This window comes from Triturus cristatus, chromosome 6, assembly GCF_964204655.1.
Source record: "Triturus cristatus chromosome 6, aTriCri1.1, whole genome shotgun sequence".
NCBI lineage: Eukaryota > Metazoa > Chordata > Amphibia > Caudata > Salamandridae > Triturus > Triturus cristatus.
The window spans coordinates 1,153,496,556-1,153,515,984 of record NC_140589.1 but is presented as its reverse complement, the minus strand read 5'-3'; the positions used below and the strand labels follow the sequence as shown (position 1 = coordinate 1,153,515,984).

Here is a 19,429-nt window from a genome sequence, read left to right as displayed (position 1 = left end):
TCCGGGACACTGCAGGAGCTGGCCTCGGGTAGGTGGCGGTCCCCGGGGCATGTGGGGGGGCTTGAGCCCCCCACACAGGGAATTTTTTTAAATAGTACTAGTACTAATTTAAAGAAGCCCTAGGGGTGGTGGTCCCTGGGGCTGGGGGGGCCTGAGAGCCCCCCACCTAATTTAAAGAAGCCCCGGGGGGTGGCAGTCCCCGGGGCTTGGGGGGCCTGAGAGCCCCCCCACACCTAATTTAAAGAAGCCCCGGGGGTGGCGGTCCCCGGGGTTGGGGGGGCCTGAGAGCCCCCCACCTAATTTAAAGAAGCCCTGGGGGGTGACGGTCCCCGGGGCTGGGGGGGCCTGAGAGCCCCCGCACATAATTAAAAAAAGACCCGGGTGTGGCAGTCCCCTTTACATAATAACTATCGCCCCCGGGATTTGGCCACCTCGGGGGCTAATTACCAAAGATGCGTGGGAGCCCGCTCTTAATTTTTTTTTTTTATTGGCAGGATCTGCACACCCTGAGCGCATCCTGCCATTTAAAAAAACAAAAGAAACGTTTTTGGGCCTTGGGGGTCCTTGTGGGACCCCCCTGAGCAGGCCTAGGGGGTCAGGGTGTTTCTACCCTGCCCCCTTTTTGCGTTTTGCACATTTTTCCTTCTGTTTTCTCGTGCCTCGGTTCTCCCGAGGCACAAGATGGCTGCCAACACTTCCTGGTTTGGAGTGTTGACAGCCAATTAGCATACAGCTCGTGCTCGGCAGGGTGCATGGATCAACCGCGCCCATAGATATATATCTGATTTTACTTTTGATTTTCTTTTTCTCAGGAACTACTGAACGGATTTACACCATTTAACCAAAAGGCAGGACTCTGAACCAAGGGCTACTTTTTTGCCCAATTTGGTGTAATTCCGTTCAGCAGTTCGGGCTGTAGCTGCGACTAAAGGTTCCTATGGAAAATTGCATGGGGAAAACATTTTTTGGGACCCCCTTTTTTCTCGGCCCCCGCTTGACGAATCAATCCGAGACTTTCAGAATAGGCGCGGACCGGAGCTGGCCAAAAGTTTTTAAAATTTTGCGAAGATTCGTCAACCGGTGCCAAAGTTATTGGGAATAGAATGTTGCGGATTTCCTATCGAAAACAGGTCCTAACTATAACTATCTACTGGCGACCGCCAGTAGATAATGTATATATATATATATATATATATATATATATATATATATATATATCCTCTTCTGCCTAATAAATGAGCTCTGAAGTATACTTGCTCCTGGAGTTGTTCCTATTTCTCTATCTGTAATGAAGAATGCTATGACTCTTACTAGGGAAAAACTGTAAATGTTCGCCCAGGCACAGGAATTATTTTATGCATGGAGATTCAAGATTTCCTTTGTGAGTCAGGTCCTGGATGTGCATTTGTTATCCACAGCAGAAAGAGTGTGTTAGCCACCAATCTCACACTGCAAGTCTTAGATATGAGGCATGTCTTGTATATTGGTTAGTTGATATAACCATTCTATCACAGAGTCATTAGTTCAGGTCTTTGAAGGGGTGTGGAACCTAAAACCTTAAATTATACAGTACGTTCTGGGCATGGGGTCCCCGAAAGTGCACATGTGTCGATTTTCATCCTATCTTATTTTAAATTGTTTTTATGTAGTGCTTACTACCTCTAACGAGGCATTGAAGTGCTTTTCGGCGAGTACCACACAAATCCAGAACCTAAAAAGGATTAGTGGTGGATCAGTATGGGGAAATATGCGTTAATTTGAGCAGTGAACATGCAAGTCTGTTACTTACTTGGATTGAATAGGATAATGGAGGGATGGAAGAGGGAAGAGACTAGAAAGTGTTATTAGGGAGATCATAGTAGTAAAATGAGGTTTGTGATAAGTCAAAGGAGGGATGCATGAAGGAAGAATTCAGAAAGGGTTGTTTGGGAGATCATAGTAGAAAAATGAGGTTTGTGGTCAGCCAGGAGGGACAGAGGAGGGAAGAGTCTAGAAAGGTTTATTTCAGAGATCATAGTAGTAGAATGAGGTTTTGTATTAGTCAGAGAGTGGACGTAGAGAATATATTGAGAGAGGTAATAAATTATGATTCAAGGACACTTTTTGCCATTTATAATATGTTCTTTTTACACTTGTTATGTAATTGAATGTAGCAGAAGATAATTTTAGAAAACCTCAGCAGAGCAACAAGAAGAACATGAGTTGTTTACATCATGGAAAGGATAAAACTCAAAACAATCAAGTTAAAAAAAAACTAAAAAAAATATATACATATTGCTCAGTGTTTCAAATATTGCAGCTGTAAAACGTTGACGTGTCATTTTATTAAATCAAGGATTATATTCCACAATGCCTAAGCTTACATGTTCTGTGTTAATCAGTATGATGGCTTTCTACAGAATAAGGTTAAGCTCTTACCATTTGCCAACAACTAAAATAACACTTTCAGTTTTGATATATATTAGTAGTGATTTCCTTGTTCTCTGTACTAATGCTGTGAGTGAATAAATTGCAGTTAGGGCTAGCGAAGATTATGAAAACCAAATGACCCACTTGGAGTGATGTTTGCATAATTTCTTAGAATAGCTATGCCCTTTTAAAGCAGTTTAGAACTGGATTCTGGCCTCATTGAAACTGGCAATGTTACAAATAATTGCTAAAAGAACTAGTTCCCATCACTGGGGCAACTTTTATTAGCAGATATTGAGCACATTTTTATGCAGCTTTCCTGCAAGCACTGTCCTTACCCATCTCATTTTACGCACATGAAGAGGCTGCTGTAAGTTCATGTCACTAGCAACAGTGGCAGAGAAAAATGCGGCTGCCTCTATGTTGTTAATCTTTAGCGCACTTCTGTGATTTAAAAAAGGCAAAGAGCTCCAGGAGCTATTCTCTCTCGGGAGGTCTTCCCGAGGAATCATTGACCTCAGTCTGGGTAATGTGATCTGATATGCTGAATAAATGTGCCTACTAACTGCTTTTGGAAATAGGGAGCCTTGCACTATGGTTTTTTTAAGTGGTAGTATGTGCCTCCAGCAGTTGCTAAAGACTATACTATGGGAAAGAAGCAGGACACTGGGTAGAGCTCGGTTCAGGGGATCCACAGCAGACAAGCATCTAGGCACCAAAAGAAAGGTGGTCATTAGCACTAAACCAGTGATCTTAAAACGTTTAATGCCATTCCCCCCTGTGTACAAAAATATCCTACTCCCAGAATTCCATACATTCACACAAGAAGATAAAGAGGGAAACAAAGTGCAGGCCTTACGTCCTCCAAAAATCTAATCTTAATAGGCACAGGGCACCAAACTTGAAAACGAAAGAACATCAATTTCAATCCAAACATTCTATCTCACTGTTTCATAAAATTGGCAGCTCTGACCTATCAAATTTTGGACCAATGAGGATCTAGGACCCTATAGGTATTGTATTAGAGTCAAATTAGATGATCACCATGTTGGGAAGATTGCCTGGCTCATCCATATTGAAAATTGGTTATTCAAGTTGGGTCTGGAAGGTTTTTGGCTGCAACCTTCTGCATTACCCCAAGGTGCTCAGGACAAGCTGAAAACGTCCTTTTGGAATTTTGTCTTAGGAACCAAACTGTTCTGTTGCATCTTCTGTTATCCTGGTAGATTCCCTCTTGATGCATAAGTGTGTACCTGAGTATGAGCAATTCTTGAATATGGTTATTAACCCTGCTGCACATGCACTTTATTTAAAATTTAGATTGGGCATTTTACCGTTGGGCGAGTTCACTTGTTCCAGGACAAAAAAGGGAGACATAGCGAACCTGTGCCCGATGGGTTGTCAAGCACCTGAGAATATTGAACATGTGTTATTTTCTTGCAAGGCCTATGCTAAACAACTATCACACTGTATTACTCCTTTTTGTAAACTCCTTGGTTTTAGGGATTGCCACACATATCTTAGAGTATGTAAAATCAACACCAGTGACTGTGTGTTCTATTCAATCGTAAGATATCTGTCAGCAATATGGTATATTCGGTCGAAGGCATTTCTTTTACACACCTAATATCATGTCTCAAATGCATTTATGATAAGCTTTAAAATCCCTTTTTTTGTCTTACCCACATTGATTTTACTTGACCTATTTGCAAATCTTTTTAGATTTGTGATGCTTTTTTTAATGACTTTTATTAATTGTTATTCTAATATGATGGATCTTAAAATATGATGAGACTTGTATAGTTTGAACTGTAATTTCCTAAACGAGTTTTTTATTTTTTAGAATTTGTTTAAAAAAAATGAACTTCCATGTATTCATTGCTCCTTTATTTTAAATGTTTTACCATATGCCTTTATGGTTCTATTGAACCAAACTAAAGAAAATATGATAATGATGACAGCTCGGAACATATTTAACAAGTGAACCATTGCAGTTATGTTCTGTCAACCCTTTTAAATATGCAATCAAATACACGATTGTCACCATTTTATTGGCAGCCAGAGCTCCCTAAAAGTGTAAAAGTATCTGCTGTGTGATCCTTTCATCAATATGGGGGTGCGACTTTAAGGGTTATTTGTTGCCTCCTCCACTTTGACATGAGTGGCAAAATACATTACTGATAGCCCATTACAGAGTTGCTAACTACCACTCTGTTGTCTTTCTTTAAAAGCAAAGCATTGCTTTCACCATGGTGTTTCTCTCCATTCACTAGTACTTATATGATGCGCATGACCAGAACCTGGAAAGCCCAACCCTCTCACCCCCAAAATCAATTGAGATCCCTACTCCCCAGTTTGAGTACCTCTGCCATAAACTATTCTGCTCCATAAGGCAATTAACAAAACTGTGCATAAAAAATTCACTTCTATCAGTAAAATTGTAACAAAAAATGTGTTATTTCCTGCCATGTGAAAATGGAAAGCAATAGACATATGTGATAAGTAGAATGTTTTAGAAATCTCAGTTCCTGTAAATAGTTCTCAATGCTTTATAAAGAAAAGAGTTGAAAAAATACAAACACGAATAAGATCTGAGGATGTGCTTAATGTTGATGCATTACTGATGGGTGGCTGCTGCGGCTGCTGAAAATATAGCAATAGTGAGAACTGATGTGTTCTTAACCCCATCAGGGGCGTAATGGAGGCCCTGCAGCCCTCGCGGTGCGATGGTCCCCACACCAGTCACCTCAAAGGAGACCCCTTTGCCAGTTGCAAACAAATAAAGCCTCAGAAGCAGCAAGGCAGTTAGGAACTGGGTAATAGGGGCCCACTCAACCTACCTTCTTGGGGGGCCTGAGGTTTTGTTATGCCACTAAACCACACTGCCCTGTACACAGGAACAAATCTGTCATCTGTTGTATGACAAAGTCATTAAGTATTCTGTGCTTATTAATCAACCCTGAAGTGGCTAGGGAGCAGTAAGGAGCAATGTGCCTAGCTGAAATGAGTGCTGGTATGGGAAAATGCAGCAACCTTAAACAGCCTCATTGCTTAACATCATAATATTGGATTGAATAGTGCAATGCCCATGGCAAATCTCTGGAGAATAGTCTTTGACCTTATTAGTTCTACTGTAAAAAAATAAATGATGATCTCAGCTGGAAATCTAATCAAAACAGTCCATAACAACACCCAAAACAGTTCAAATTGCTTTCGGGGACTTTGTTTTCCAAAGTGCAGATGCCTAGTGCTCCAACTAGGGGTGCAAAATAGGTGGCCGATAGCAGCAGCTGCTGTTGTCAAATGGAATGATCCCTGGGCTAGCTCACCCTGACAGCAGCCTAAGAGGGACCCACACCTCAGGGGAACTAAAACAATATTAAGGACTGTTTTCCTCGCTGGTCTCTGCAGAAAGTCCCAGCAGGATCATATACTCACCCTCTGTATGCAAAGTAACACTCAGGTTCACCCATCTAATCCATGATGCCACTCATAAGCCAAGGACCAAATGTGTTGAGCACTTTGCCAAAGATCCTAACCTTCATCGGGGGTAACTGAAACACACAAGAACTCCCCAACTGTAACTCTCCTAAGGCTGGCAGAGGTTTCAGAGGCCTAAGCGGTTGTGCATGGGCCATAAGGCATGGTGACATTGCAGGCCTCAGCCTGCCATGGCGCCAGAGCCCAAGCGTCATTTCTCATGCTGGAGAATTTATCTGTGGCCAGGGACAGACCTTTAGGTTGTCCTTTTGGCGACCAGATAATAAACCTATGGGAGCCTGAGGAGATGACTGTCATAAACAAGTGGATTGGCATGAAGAGGCATAAACATCTCCCACAGGGATTTAAAATGTGTGTTACCTTGCACACCCAAGGCCCTCTGTCCCCTGTCTGGAAGGAATACACATCACACCACAGGAGATCCATTAAAAGTCATGTGGCCTTGGCACTGGCTTAAAGGCTCCCAAAGTGAAGTTAAGACTTAAAAGTGAATAAAATATGCTAATTGGGTCTATACAAATTTTTACCATGCTTGGAAAGTAGAATACAAGCACTTTACCTCTGGTTAGTAGGAGTAAAGTATGCAGTGTACTAATGCCAGCAAAACACGTTCAGAAAAAATGGGGTGGTTTGGACACAAATCTAGAGGAATATATAGAACAAAACATGGTCATTGCCAACACCTTGCTTTCAATCCCTCAATTGCAACACTCAGTGTATGGAGCTGACTGTACTGGTAACTTGTGCCCCAGATCAGAATGTATCTGTATGGGATAAATTAGACCCTGGTGTTTAACATAAGTACATTTCAAGTCACCAAGAAGTCCCAAGAAAATATAGAGGAACATGGTTAAAGGGCGAGTTCTTTTAAAAGTCATGGAAGTCCGAGGGGTTTTAAAATATCCTTTTAACATATGGCATAGTGTATTTTGTTTCTTTTAACACAGTCACACCACCACTCTTTCTACAAAACCTCATTCATCCTTAGATTATTGGTCCCTCACATGTAAGAGGTAGTCAGTAACCAACATGAATACTTTGTAGTGCAAATTCATGCATCCCAAAAATGAGCTGTTAATTGGCCGCAAAATCATATTAGAATCAGTTTAACAGACATTGGATTTAAAAAGGGCTGTAACTCAGTATGAATAGCAACATACAGAGAAGGTATTTCTTTCTTGTATTGAACTATATGCAAAAAATTAATATGCTGCCATAAATCTCTCCTTTCTGCTGCTCACTGTCCAATTCCGGAAAAAGTGAATAAAAGAGTGAAAAGCTTGTGCTTGATTTCATTGCCAAAAGTGCAGCTGCAATGATTCTCTGTGACCTGTCTTTCATCTGGTACTAGCTTCAGGCATTACTGGTTTACAACTCAACTGTAATAAGTTATTAAAGTCTACAATTGTATGTCAAAATATCAACAACAGAATCATTGTGCCACCAATATATCGTTGCCAAAATACCGATGAATAAAATATCAATAAAAGCATACAGATGAATATAAATGTATTATTCTTAACTCCACATCTACATACCTTGAAGATGTATATATTGTCAAGTTGCATACATTTGGAGTTAAGTAAACTTATACTTACCTATATAAACTTACCGTCTCAATACTTTGGTCCTCAGTAGTTTGTCTACGATATTCTGGCAGCATGATATTCTGGAGTCTATATTAAGGCAGAATATAGATGTTACAGTTCTGGCTAGTAGTCTACAGTTTCACAAATGCGTCTTTCTTAATTTGCTCCCTTTTCTTATTCTGCAGACACCTTTGCAAGCAAAGTAGCAGCTACCCAAGACCAATATGCAGACGCCTCCATTGGCAATGTCACCGGCAGCAATGCTGTGAATGTTTTCCTGGGGATCGGCGTAGCCTGGTCCATTGCTGCCATCTACCACGCGGCCCACGGAGAGCCATTCAAAGTCCAGCCTGGCACCCTGGCCTTCTCAGTCACGCTCTTCACAATTTTTGCGTTCATCAATGTGGGAGTGTTGCTTTACCGGCGGAGACCAGATGTGGCCGGAGGAGAGCTGGGAGGCCCGCGGACTGCAAAGCTTCTGACCACTGCCCTTTTTACCCTGCTCTGGCTCCTGTACATATTGTTCTCATCTCTGGAAGCCTATTGCCACATAAAGGGCTTCTAAAAGGAACCCTCAGATATAGAAAATTTATATATATATATATATATAAATATATGTATAACGAACAGAGAAAGAAAAAGACTCTTGCCATTTTCACTTACCTGCTGATGGAATGTATCTTTGGGGGGCATTCCTTATACTAGTTAGAGGTATGAGTTCAGTAAGGTTCTTGCCTTTGAGGCATCATGTGAAACAAGGAATGGATGCAACACCATCTTTGCAACCTTACCTACAAAGTGTACTACAATGGTTGACTACTTTTATTTTTTGAAATGACAAATAGTAATGCTATAATAGACTCTTTCTTAAAGAAGCCAGATTAACCAGTGACAGATTTTAGTTTGTGGTGGGTGTGGGGTGTGTGATAAAACATGATTAGCAGAATAAAAGGAGAGGTGAGGGGAAATCTGAGATCAGACAGAATTGGTTAAAGACTTACGTGTCTCAGGAGCATTAACCACTGCAGTTTGGTCCCCATCTCTTTTCTGAAGTGAACTTGCAGAAGGCACTAGTGTCAGAGAGCTGACATTTTTTGGGATGAGTTTATTTTCTGGCAACATGAAGCCAAGTCCTCAGTTGTTCATGTACGACTCCCAATTGCTTTCTACCACCTAGTGTATCTGTTTGCAGCTACTGGCTGAAATACACCACCTGTTCCAATGTGTTGACTTTTACTGCATTACAAGTTGTGTGACTGCAAATCACCTGCCACCGTGCCAAGAAACACTAGTGCCCCTAACCCCTATATGTGTGTGTGTGTGCTGCAGCAAATTCCCCTGTTCACACCCACTTCCTTTTTTTTTTTTTTACCTTGGGCAGCATTCTGTCAGTTTCCCCTCCCTTAATGTTATGCACCGCTCCCCATAAGTCCTCACTTGTGTCTGGAAACTCTGCTCTTCTTTCATATACCTGCTTGGGATTATTGTTGTGGTATTTGTAACAATGTGCATGAATGAAACAAAACATATCTGTATATACTGTAACGTAGTGATATCGCTGTTAATGTCAATCGAATGTCCAAGATACGTGTGCTTTTTTTTCACTTGATTCATTTTGTTTGTTCGTTTTGGTCAATGCAGACGAAGGGTGGAAGTGTAACGGGCGTATAAGGATCTTGCATGTGGGTTTTTATAAAAAAAAGCAATAACTGACAGAGGGGCAGAGGTGAATGTTGGCATGAATTTCTTAGCCCCGTCTCCCCAGAAGCTGTCCACTTTTATGGACTCTTGATGAAGTTGAATCTGGAGCTCTGCAAGCGTAAAGATCTGAATCGTGAATTTCAAGAATTGAACGACGGATACCTGATCCTCTAATGCATTGGGCTATTCATGTCCCTACACAGTATTGATGCTTATTTTTCCAATGTGCAATGGATGGCCCAAGTGACTTAATGACAAATAACTAAATTCTCTGGCCATTTTGCTCTTTTTATCTTCTGGGACAATTGATGGCATAGCTACTGGATGCTTTCCTATCTCGTTACTTACTGGTTCAATGGCAGAAAAGCCTCCACGCTATCAAGGGACACTTTACATTGTCTGTCTGGTATCAATGTTGATCCAGAATCCAGGACTGCAACAATGGGTTACCATGACTGAAAAGACCAGACAATGAATTCAATGGTTACTTAATAGAGTAACACATTTCAGTAGCCATACCTGTTCAGATACTACAGCTATACAGTCACCAGAAAGACAATTCTTATAACACAAGTCTTAGTGCTTGATTGAATATTGTATTTAGTGTTCACTATTCTGCAAGAAGATATCATTATGCTCATGAATACTTCTATGCCAAGCCTTTTTTGCCTGAAATTATTCTGGTACGTTTGTTATGAGAAGTGTGATAACACAGTTTATGAACACTAAAGGATTTGCAAGTCAAGTTTGTTAAATCCCATCTTAGAATGAATATAGATGATTGTGCTGATTTGATCCGATCACCATTGCAGACAAAATGTCTTGATGAACCATTCTAGAGCATTTTAATGTATTCTCATACATGATGACGCACGATTGCTGTGAAAATAACATGCTTGGCCATTTTTAAGGATGCAAACTTCAGATTGGTCAAAAACATTTATATTTGTGAACAATGAGAGAATTTTGAGTGTAATCAAAGTTTATGGGAAATCATATCTTCTTTATTGGGCTACACCTTGATCATAAACTCAGATTCCACCATGTAATGGAGATCACAGCCCATAAACTCCAGGGAATATAGGGAAGTTTGGGAAATTGTCCTGAATATGAGCGTATATATACCTGGGGAAAATTCAGGCGTCTGGCAGCTCCCACAAAGAAAGGGTTGTAGATACCCAATATTTGAACTGGTAGTATGTCAGTGGGAGCATGTGAGCACGCATACCTGCAACTTTTCATCATTTCGCTGCTGCCACAATATTTTTCCGGAATTCCAATCAAGGTAAGACCACAAGGGTCATTGCTGTGTTTTGATCTTGCAAAAGGTGATCTGAATTAGACTGTGCCCGGCTCATGTCTTGGATGAAGATTAGTGGATTCTGGACTCACAGCGCAACTACATCGAGCTTCATGCATTTCATTGCCACACTACTAGGCAGTGTGGCTGCATGACTGTAGCGGTGTTTAAATAAAGATTTTTTTTTACTGCACATACCTTAAACAGATCTTCCCTAAACAATATCTATGGTCCATGAAATTTTCTGATATAATTTGTTTTTATTACCCAAACCCTAACTTACTCTCCAAGCTATGGTGCTTGTTGGCCACACTAAATTGAATTACGCTTCCTAAAGCATGCCTCCAACGAGTGCCTTGCAGAAAACAGATTTCTTTGCTCAGCTATAACATTCACCAGAACAAGGATAACTAACAGAAGCGGCCCGTCACAAAAAAAACCTTCTGTCAGGGTACATATTAAAATGTCTCAAAATACACCTCAAAGGAAAACATGGGAAGTTGAGACTTTAAAGGGGACAGTTAGTAAATGATTTCTCAACAGGTTTCAAAGCCAAAGCAGACATCACCAAACAAAGGATCATTTTGGAATGCCTATTTTGGGAGATAGTTAGCAATGCGGGACTGAGTAAAGAGTACACATATGTTTGTCTACTGCGGGTGCCCCGTCCGATTAGCGAGCTCAAGCTCTATCCAGACAACTCATGGATGTCTAATATCCAAAGTGAAGGCATGTCCTAATTAAAACTCACTATCTTTTGTCACCCAAAACACATCTAACAAACACTTTGGCAGAGGGAAAAGCTCCGGCTGGTTAACTATCAATAATCTTTTGCAACAAACAGAAATCGTAAAGGTGGCAATAAAAGCTCATATCTTTCTCTAACCAAGCATCACCACTTTGTCCTTTCCATTCACAATATTTAACACAGACATATCAGTCAATACGCAGTAGCACAATCATGGCAGAATTATATATAATCATGGTAGGGCACATTCCTAATGTATAGTGCCACTAATCTTCATAACGTTATAGTGAATGCATGATCTACATCAACAATCTTCATATTAACCTTTTCAAATACACTTGGAGACATTTCATTCACTCTTGGTGATTATGAGTTGACAATCATTACATAGTTTCTAAATTTATCACGATCCCCCAACAGTCCATAACAGGTGTAGCCCTAATTGCAAACTTTTGATGAAAATTATTCAAAATTACACATATTTCACAAAATGTAGTTGGCCAGCATCTTGAGTGAAGATTGCAAGCATGTATATGTCTCATGAGATAACAGCTGGAGACTAATTCTAGAAGAAAATGTCTCTCGTCCCAATTTTTGGTGCTGACGCAAGATGTTTTGTGCAAGAATCAGTGATGAAAAGTTTTGCCTGGCCTAACTCATAGAACCCCAAGCACTCCCAGTGTTACTCACTTCACATTACACAGGTTGGCCTAGTAGATGCCACCAATCTGAAGAATCTGCCTCAACAAGACTCCCTCCCACCTTCTTTGTTAAACCACAATGACTTGAATCCTTTCTATACAATACTCAAAGATGTCCCTACATTGCTTCAAAACGAAGCATGTACAAGATCCGGTGTTCTGTGGCCAGGAAATTGCATATCTTAGTACTGCTCTAACTGATGGCTTACATTTACATTGGATGACAAGATCATGGATTAAACTTTGCATAATTTGAAAGAAAATAGCCAAAACCTTACCCAATTGCTATTAAATTTATTTAAATTCCAGAGAAATGTATTGGCTGGTTCCTCCTTCCACACAGTTTTTATTATTTAGAAGGACAAATAAAACTGCCACAGAACTATTTGAGGAGCAAAATGTAAACTGGCACCAACCGTTCAACCCATCTGGGTAGCTTAACATTTTCCCTTTTTGTCAGTCAATGTATGGACATTTTATCACAGAAGAGAGTGAGAGAAGCAGCTCAGTTGCAATCTCCCAAGTTCTATTATATCACAACAGGCAACTGCTGTTTTCTGTTCTCCGAAAGGATATACAGACTATCGAAATGAGTTAGACAACATGGGGTCCTGACAAAATGGTTTGTCCTAATACATGACCACTCTGGGTGTTGGAATATCCAAAGATATTGGAGAAGACGCCTTACTCACTAATAGAAAAGTTACTTTTAGAGGTCCCCATCAGAAATTTAAAAACACTTTTAGTAAAGCATTAAGACATTGTATCAAGCTGAAACATTTTTTGATTAAAATAGTAATTGTGCATCAGATACGGCGTTATCACTGGCTGTGCCCGGTGCCACAATCTTTTTTAGCGTCCCCCCATGACCTAATTCTTGGGACTCCCTCAGAACTACCTTGCAAAAGTGCCCCTCATCTCTTGATAGCCCTTCTCTCACATACATTCATTTGTTTTAAAGTGCTGCGAAAGGCTGGCTTTAATAAGCCACTCAGCTATGAACACAAAATACAGATCTGTTCTGTGCAACAGGCATATTAGTCTCTGTGCTACTTTATAGTGGATCAAAACAGCTCTTAGACAAAATCCAATCTCTCTCTCTCTAGCACGCACTTTAATCACAAGTCATCTTGACTTTTTTATTGCTGCCTGAAAGCTTGATGCACAAGGAACTCTGCAGCAGGTGCTTTTAAATCTTAAGTTATTGCTGAACACAGCCTCCTCTCCCTGCCCCCACCTCCGAGTTCTGTGCACCCCCCCAGGTCAGTGTCCAGTGAGGCGGCAGTGGTCAAACTGCCCTGAAGCCAGTCCTGTTGTGCATATTATTCCAGAGGATTTACGAGCCCCCCAAGCTTTACATTGCAAAAATATGCTATAAGCCCCAGAGGGTGTTTCTTAGAATGAGAACTTCCAAAAGAAAGATGTACGAGTGCAGGTCGAAATGTGCAGGCTGGCACAATGCTTAAAAACATATGTATCTACTTTCATCCTAAACAGAAACAGTGTAGCGTTTCTATATGCTTTATGGTTTCTACAGCATGCCAGAGAAGGATGTTAAAATCGCCTGTCCTAGTGTATGGCACAGATGGCTTCTACAGAATAAGGATTTGCCTTTGAACATTTTACCAAATTGACAGGGTAGGACTGGCCTATAGGGCAATCATGTAATGCCTGGTCTGACAGGCCAGTGCTTAGGCTGGATTTTGTGACTGTTTGTTATGTATTTTAGGATCTAGAGGCCCGCTTTTTACTCGTACCTTTCCTGTTTTTACCACAAACATTGCCTGCAGCAAGCCCAAATTCATGCAGTCTTCCATATATTACAAAACACAATTACAGTGTGTTTTACAAGTTGAAAACAGCCCCAATTTACAACCATGGGCCACATTTTAGTTATCTAATTCACTAATTTGAGCCACTTTTATTTTGATGCCCAGGTCTATTTTCTGTATCAATCCGACACTGGAAATAGTAATCAATGAGTGTTGTGAGTCTTCACAAAGCTCACTTTCTTGGCTCGGTTTGAATTACTAAGCCCCAAGTTTTGAGTAACTTTCTTCCAAGAACAACTTTAGTCGGCAGTTCTACAGAACTGGGTCTCAGTTCCCTTTCAAGAATCCTCTGATCTGGAGATACGTGTGTCTCCTTGCTTCTATCCCAATAATATGTTGATTGCTATTTGTAAGTAGGACACACCCCCTGTCCCTCTTCATTAACTCTTCTCCTTTCCCTTCCCCTCACCTCCCAAATGTATCAAAAGCTCAATAAGGTATTTGAATGGGGGGAAAATAGGCAACAGTATAAAGTTTTGCCCTATGAAGGCTTGTTTAAATTGTTAAACATAGACAGCAACATATAAAAAGTCTAAATATGTAGAAATTAAAACATTCAATTAAGACCGCCATCATAGCCAATGTTGTTTGTCAACCAAGCAAAACTGTTTTTGTCTGTCTATCCATTGAGGTAAATCCCATTCCTTGAAGGAGTTAGGGGGTCTGAGTGGAAGCCAGCAGCTCCTAAGGTATCTGATCACTATCTGTCCCCTGTTTGTCTCCATTTATCTGTCCAAAAGGGTCCTGTTCTCAGAAGGGTGCCTAGGATAACTTCCTTCATTATCGATCAAGACAGAACTTTACTGAGAAGGAAACCTCATACCTGCTCTCTTAATAGCAGCAGCGTTTTAATCTTTAAGAAAGCAAGGACCAAAATTCAAAAGAAATATTGTTGACCTTCGCGGATGATCTCTCTATTCGAGAGTAAAACCCAGTTGCAGAGAGATTATAGAATGATATCCCACTGTCATAAGGACGAAGGACCAATGGCTAGGTGGACCATTAAGTGACTCCCCAAATTCAACTATTTTGTCTGAGAGCACAACAGAGCTTTAAGAGCACAGTTAAGTAGTATCCTTCCTTTCGGTAACAAACTTTGTGGCCCCCTCCCAGAGAGCTTATGGGGTTCTTCATGATGACTCAATGTGCAGGCAGGCCTACGAGATCTGTCTGCTGTTCCCTAAATAAACTTCTTTGATAAGACAGGTCTGTTTCGCCCCTTGCAAATTCGACTATTTCTACTGTGCCATAAAAAGTAATTAGTTGAGACTCTCTCTGGTGAATTGACACTCAGGTCATGCTCGACCCATGGCCACAAGTCATTGTCTGATGGTGCAGCAATGTTACCTAGAAGCAGCCTCACCTACCATGGGGCAGCAGCTATAGCTTCTCTGTGACATTAATTGTCAGGGTTTGGACTTACAGCATGTGCGACCAGGGCACTCATAAGAAAGGCCTTAGAGAGGATATTGGTCAATGTGGCAAGGCATTTATGTACATAAAAATATTTAGCACATTTACATTACACATATTTACAACTTAAGGCACAAAGAAACAAAGTTGTTTCCGAAGACTATGATTGTTTAAGGTACATGCTTTTATAAATGTTGCTTATAAGCCCATCCACAACCACAGAGCACTAATGAATCTACCTAAATTCTAAGGAGGGCACAGACTAATTCAAAAACCTCATGTTTTTGCTGAAAAGTGTCTTTGAAAGTATTTGTGTTTAGCGAAGCATGAACTTTGTATAATGATGAAATCATGTGAAGATTGCCAGAAAGTCTATACCACAGTATACTTCCCATCATCCAAAGGACCTAAAAAACCAGGTCCACCTGGGAACGTGCATGGAGATCATGTTTTACTATGTGTCTGGGCTAAACCAGTGTGCTTCTATGGAAAACAATAGTTAACGCCTTAAGAGTGATACAATAAACTACGTATATCATGTGAAGTGGTGTGCTGTTCGCAGTAATGGGTCGATATTGGCCAACTAATATCATTTGTCAACCATTTCAGTAGCCAGTGGTGAATATTAGTCTGCCATTGAGTCTGGATCCTCAATGGATCTGGGTTTTAGCCACTGCAACAATATTGAGTTGCATTGATAAAGGGCTAGTTGAGAAAACCTGCATGCTTTTCACTTCTGCGTCTCAAAAGAATTAAAAAGATAGTGAAGCACTGGCAAAATCTCCTGTACGTAAACCTAGTTGTACAATCGCATAATCTCATGACATGCACATGAAAGTATAATTTATTGATGAGCATCCTTTCCCATAAATAGTTTAATTAATGTTAGTGGCACAGACCTATGTGTATGTGTGAAGCTAGCTATGCTAATGCTTTTTTCTGCAGGTATTGACACACTTTTCATGTACCACAGTCTTATTTATTCAAAACTTTCTTTCACTTTGAAAGCAGTAGACAGCCATATATTTCCCATGGATTTCCTCAGGGTCTAGCCCACTTGTTACCATTTTATTCCTAGCTGCATAAGGCAAAAGTGCCTCACAATAGTTCACATGAAAGGATATAGGCATGTCCTCCACATGAGCCAACCAGCATCAAGACGGTGTGTGTGAACAGTCGCACCGCCACCCACTGCATCCAGACTGTCAGATAATGTTCACGACCAAGAATGTTTTGTTCAATGCTCCAAACTGATTCCGCACACTCAGTCATTCCAAGCCTGCATTCACCCTTAGTAGTTAATGTCCACACTCCGCCCTACCGGCCTGCCACTGTGTCATGAAGTGCACTCCTTCGGTGCATCCTCCGTTGCACTGAACTGGAGCTGCGGACTCTCAGAGAGGAATGTGTTCATAATGAAATGCGATGAACGAAACGTGTGTCGCCATTTGCTTGAACGTGATTCGCACTCCTTTTGAACAGCTAGTCGAAGACCTTTAATACCCTGCTATTGGAGGTTTTGAAGTTAGGAATGTAATTAAGTATTGTAAACCAATGTCCCTGTCAGAGGGGCTCTTTCTTACCTTTCCTTGTGGGGATGGTTAAAATTATAATATCTTTCAGGTTGTTCATGGTTATTAAGTTTGTTGCAAATTATATATATATATATATATATTTTTCATTTTTTTGTTTTGCTTTTTTATTTTTATGTGTGTACTGTGCACAAACATAGGAAGGCAGCACATCAACTGTGATCAATGTAAACTGTTCACATTCAAATGGCATCTTTGACAAGAAATAAAATAAAGTTTGAGTTTTCTGATTGAACCTGTCGTAACATTGTATTTTTTTAAAAATAGTAGTTTCACTTTATCCATGTTTACAAGTTGTCACTTTCCATTTACTTTCCAGCCTATAACTCAACTTCATATAAAAAAGGTGTTATAGGTTGCAAATCTCCTTCAAAAGGAAGAAATGAACCACCAAAAACACAAATGTATAAAAGAGTATGGGCATGATCTGAAAGGTTTCCTCGGGATCCGGTTCTAGCTCTCTCGAATGACCGGGTCGCCGAAAGCCAAGTTTACCTACTGAAGATTACACCTCATGACCCTTTCTTCTAACACCTTACACTTTCTGTCACTTTATTTCAGTCCTGCGGGTTCTATTTAATCTCTTCCCCTGCCTTTTACCTTTATCACTGGTTTCCTATTTTCTATTCAACCTTCTGTCTTTTCTTTATTCCTTTTTTTGTACCTTTCTCTCACTTTCCCTGTGTCAAAGTTTGATGATAAAAATTCAAGGAACCCAAAAATGACTGCAACAGCTGGCACCATGTAAGCACAGTCCCAAACAACTCATTTTGACCCAGTCACTGACGTGACCAATTTTTTATGAGCCAAGAATGCCAGCCCAGCCCTAGAGGCAATTGGTTTCTGTCAATTAACCGGAGTGTACACAGTGAAGGTTATCAGTAAACCTTCTGCCTACACTTTTCCTGGACATGTGCAGCACTGCCATTGTTCTTCTAGAAATGCCTGATCATTTGTCGTTTATCCCCAAAGCTCTCATTGGCTCCCTGGAAATACTGATTAGGTTTCACTGTGTAAGCGAATGGGCCATTTTGTCATATTACTGTGATCAGCACTGATATTTTCACAAGATTTTTGCCTTGAACAAAACACTAAAGTGTCTTCATTTAGAAACACTCAAGTCATCCTACACTAAATGGTGTACTAAAGAACAGAACAGTCTAATAAAATATATCAAGGCAGATGTAAACATGGTGGAGAAAATGTTAAACCGCAGAGGATCGAATTGGAGGTACAAATTTACATCAAATGCTACATAATAGTAGTTTTAGTTAGAATTCTTGAATATTGTCTAGAGTCATTAAGGATGACTAGCTTTACAAGGATAGACTACTGATTGCCTGATACTTGCGATTGTTTGACATTCACTTTAAAATGTAAATCAATCAATATAACTTTATTTAGTCTGAATGGAAATAGACCATAAAAGTACATTGAAATATTTCACATTGCCATAGTCACACTTAAAAATTAAAAAATTATCTTGCATTAAAAACAGCTAAAATAATATGTGTACATAAACAGCTTTAAAATTTCCTTTTTTGACAAAACGGAAAACATTTGGGGCACACTGTTTGGTATCGGACACAACGCATGACAAGCAGTTAAGACAAAATACTTGAAGTTTATTTCAAATAAAGAAGCTCCTTGCTGGTCACCGCAGGCAGTAAAGAAGACCCTTACCGGTTTCTGCATCTTCTACCTGCCCGCTCGTCAACCGTCTTCAACTCCACCAAACATTCCACCCCTCAACACTCGACTTCCACATTCCACATCAATGAGACAACACGCATCAGAGCAAAGCAGAGATGTTTAATTAACCATCAACATAACCATACCAACATTATAAACAGATATATAACAGAGGATACAATATACTGGAAGCCCAAAAGTCCACTGCTACCCTACAGCCAATCACCCACTCAACTAATAACGCAGCTCATGCTGTCATCATCACACCTGCATTCTGTCAATTTTGTTTTTTGCCATGCACTCCTCACCTCCCTGGTGTCCCTCAAAGCTATCTTCCACCGGAGAGCCAGGCTTTAGATTGCTAAGAGGAAATTCAGACACATTACACTCATCTCAATGGATCTACAGTGGTTCTTACTCAAAGATACAGCCAAAATCAGAATTTGCTGATTATCCCACAGAGCTGCCCAGTTGAAAAAATCTCACTATTTGACCAATCTACTAACCACTTCTGGAGCACTGCAAGAAGCACAGACTCGCTTGTACTGGAAACACTGATGACCAGAACATCTCAAGCCATGAAGATCTTTCTGAGGTATCACCATATAGCCTATGGAACTAAATCATTTTATTTATTTCAATTGTAAACAAATAAATGCATCTATTGAATTCTCTCTTTTTGAAGACATGCCTAACTTTTAGTGCACTGCCTACAGTGTGATCCTTACACTGTACTATAGGTGTATATTTGTCCTTATAATCTGACTACTTTATCATGACTTGCCTTCTCGCTCACCTTGAAGGAGATATTACTTGTTATTTGCAGTTGTCAATATAAGTTAATACCAGTGGGTGCAATTGCACTATACAAATATTAAATACCTATTTACTTAATGACTCTGTAAATCCAGTCACAATAAAATTATGTTTCTGTGGAATACATCATTTATC

At 40.3% G+C, this 19,429-nt stretch overlaps 1 protein-coding gene across 6 annotated transcripts in view; it reads left to right on the top strand.

The window, feature by feature from the left end:
- SLC8A1 (solute carrier family 8 member A1) overlaps positions 1–17,021 on the top strand; it is a 1,275,220-nt gene extending 1,258,199 nt beyond the window's left edge. For all 6 annotated transcript variants that reach the window (XM_085612083.1, XM_085612080.1, XM_085612082.1 and 3 more), the window contains one exon: positions 7,685–17,021. In XM_085612083.1, coding sequence (XP_085468209.1) covers positions 7,685–8,064 — 380 coding nt within the window. In that variant the 3' untranslated portion in view covers positions 8,065–17,021. The remainder of the gene's footprint in view (positions 1–7,684) is intronic.
- The last annotated feature ends 2,408 nt before the right edge of the window (positions 17,022–19,429 follow it).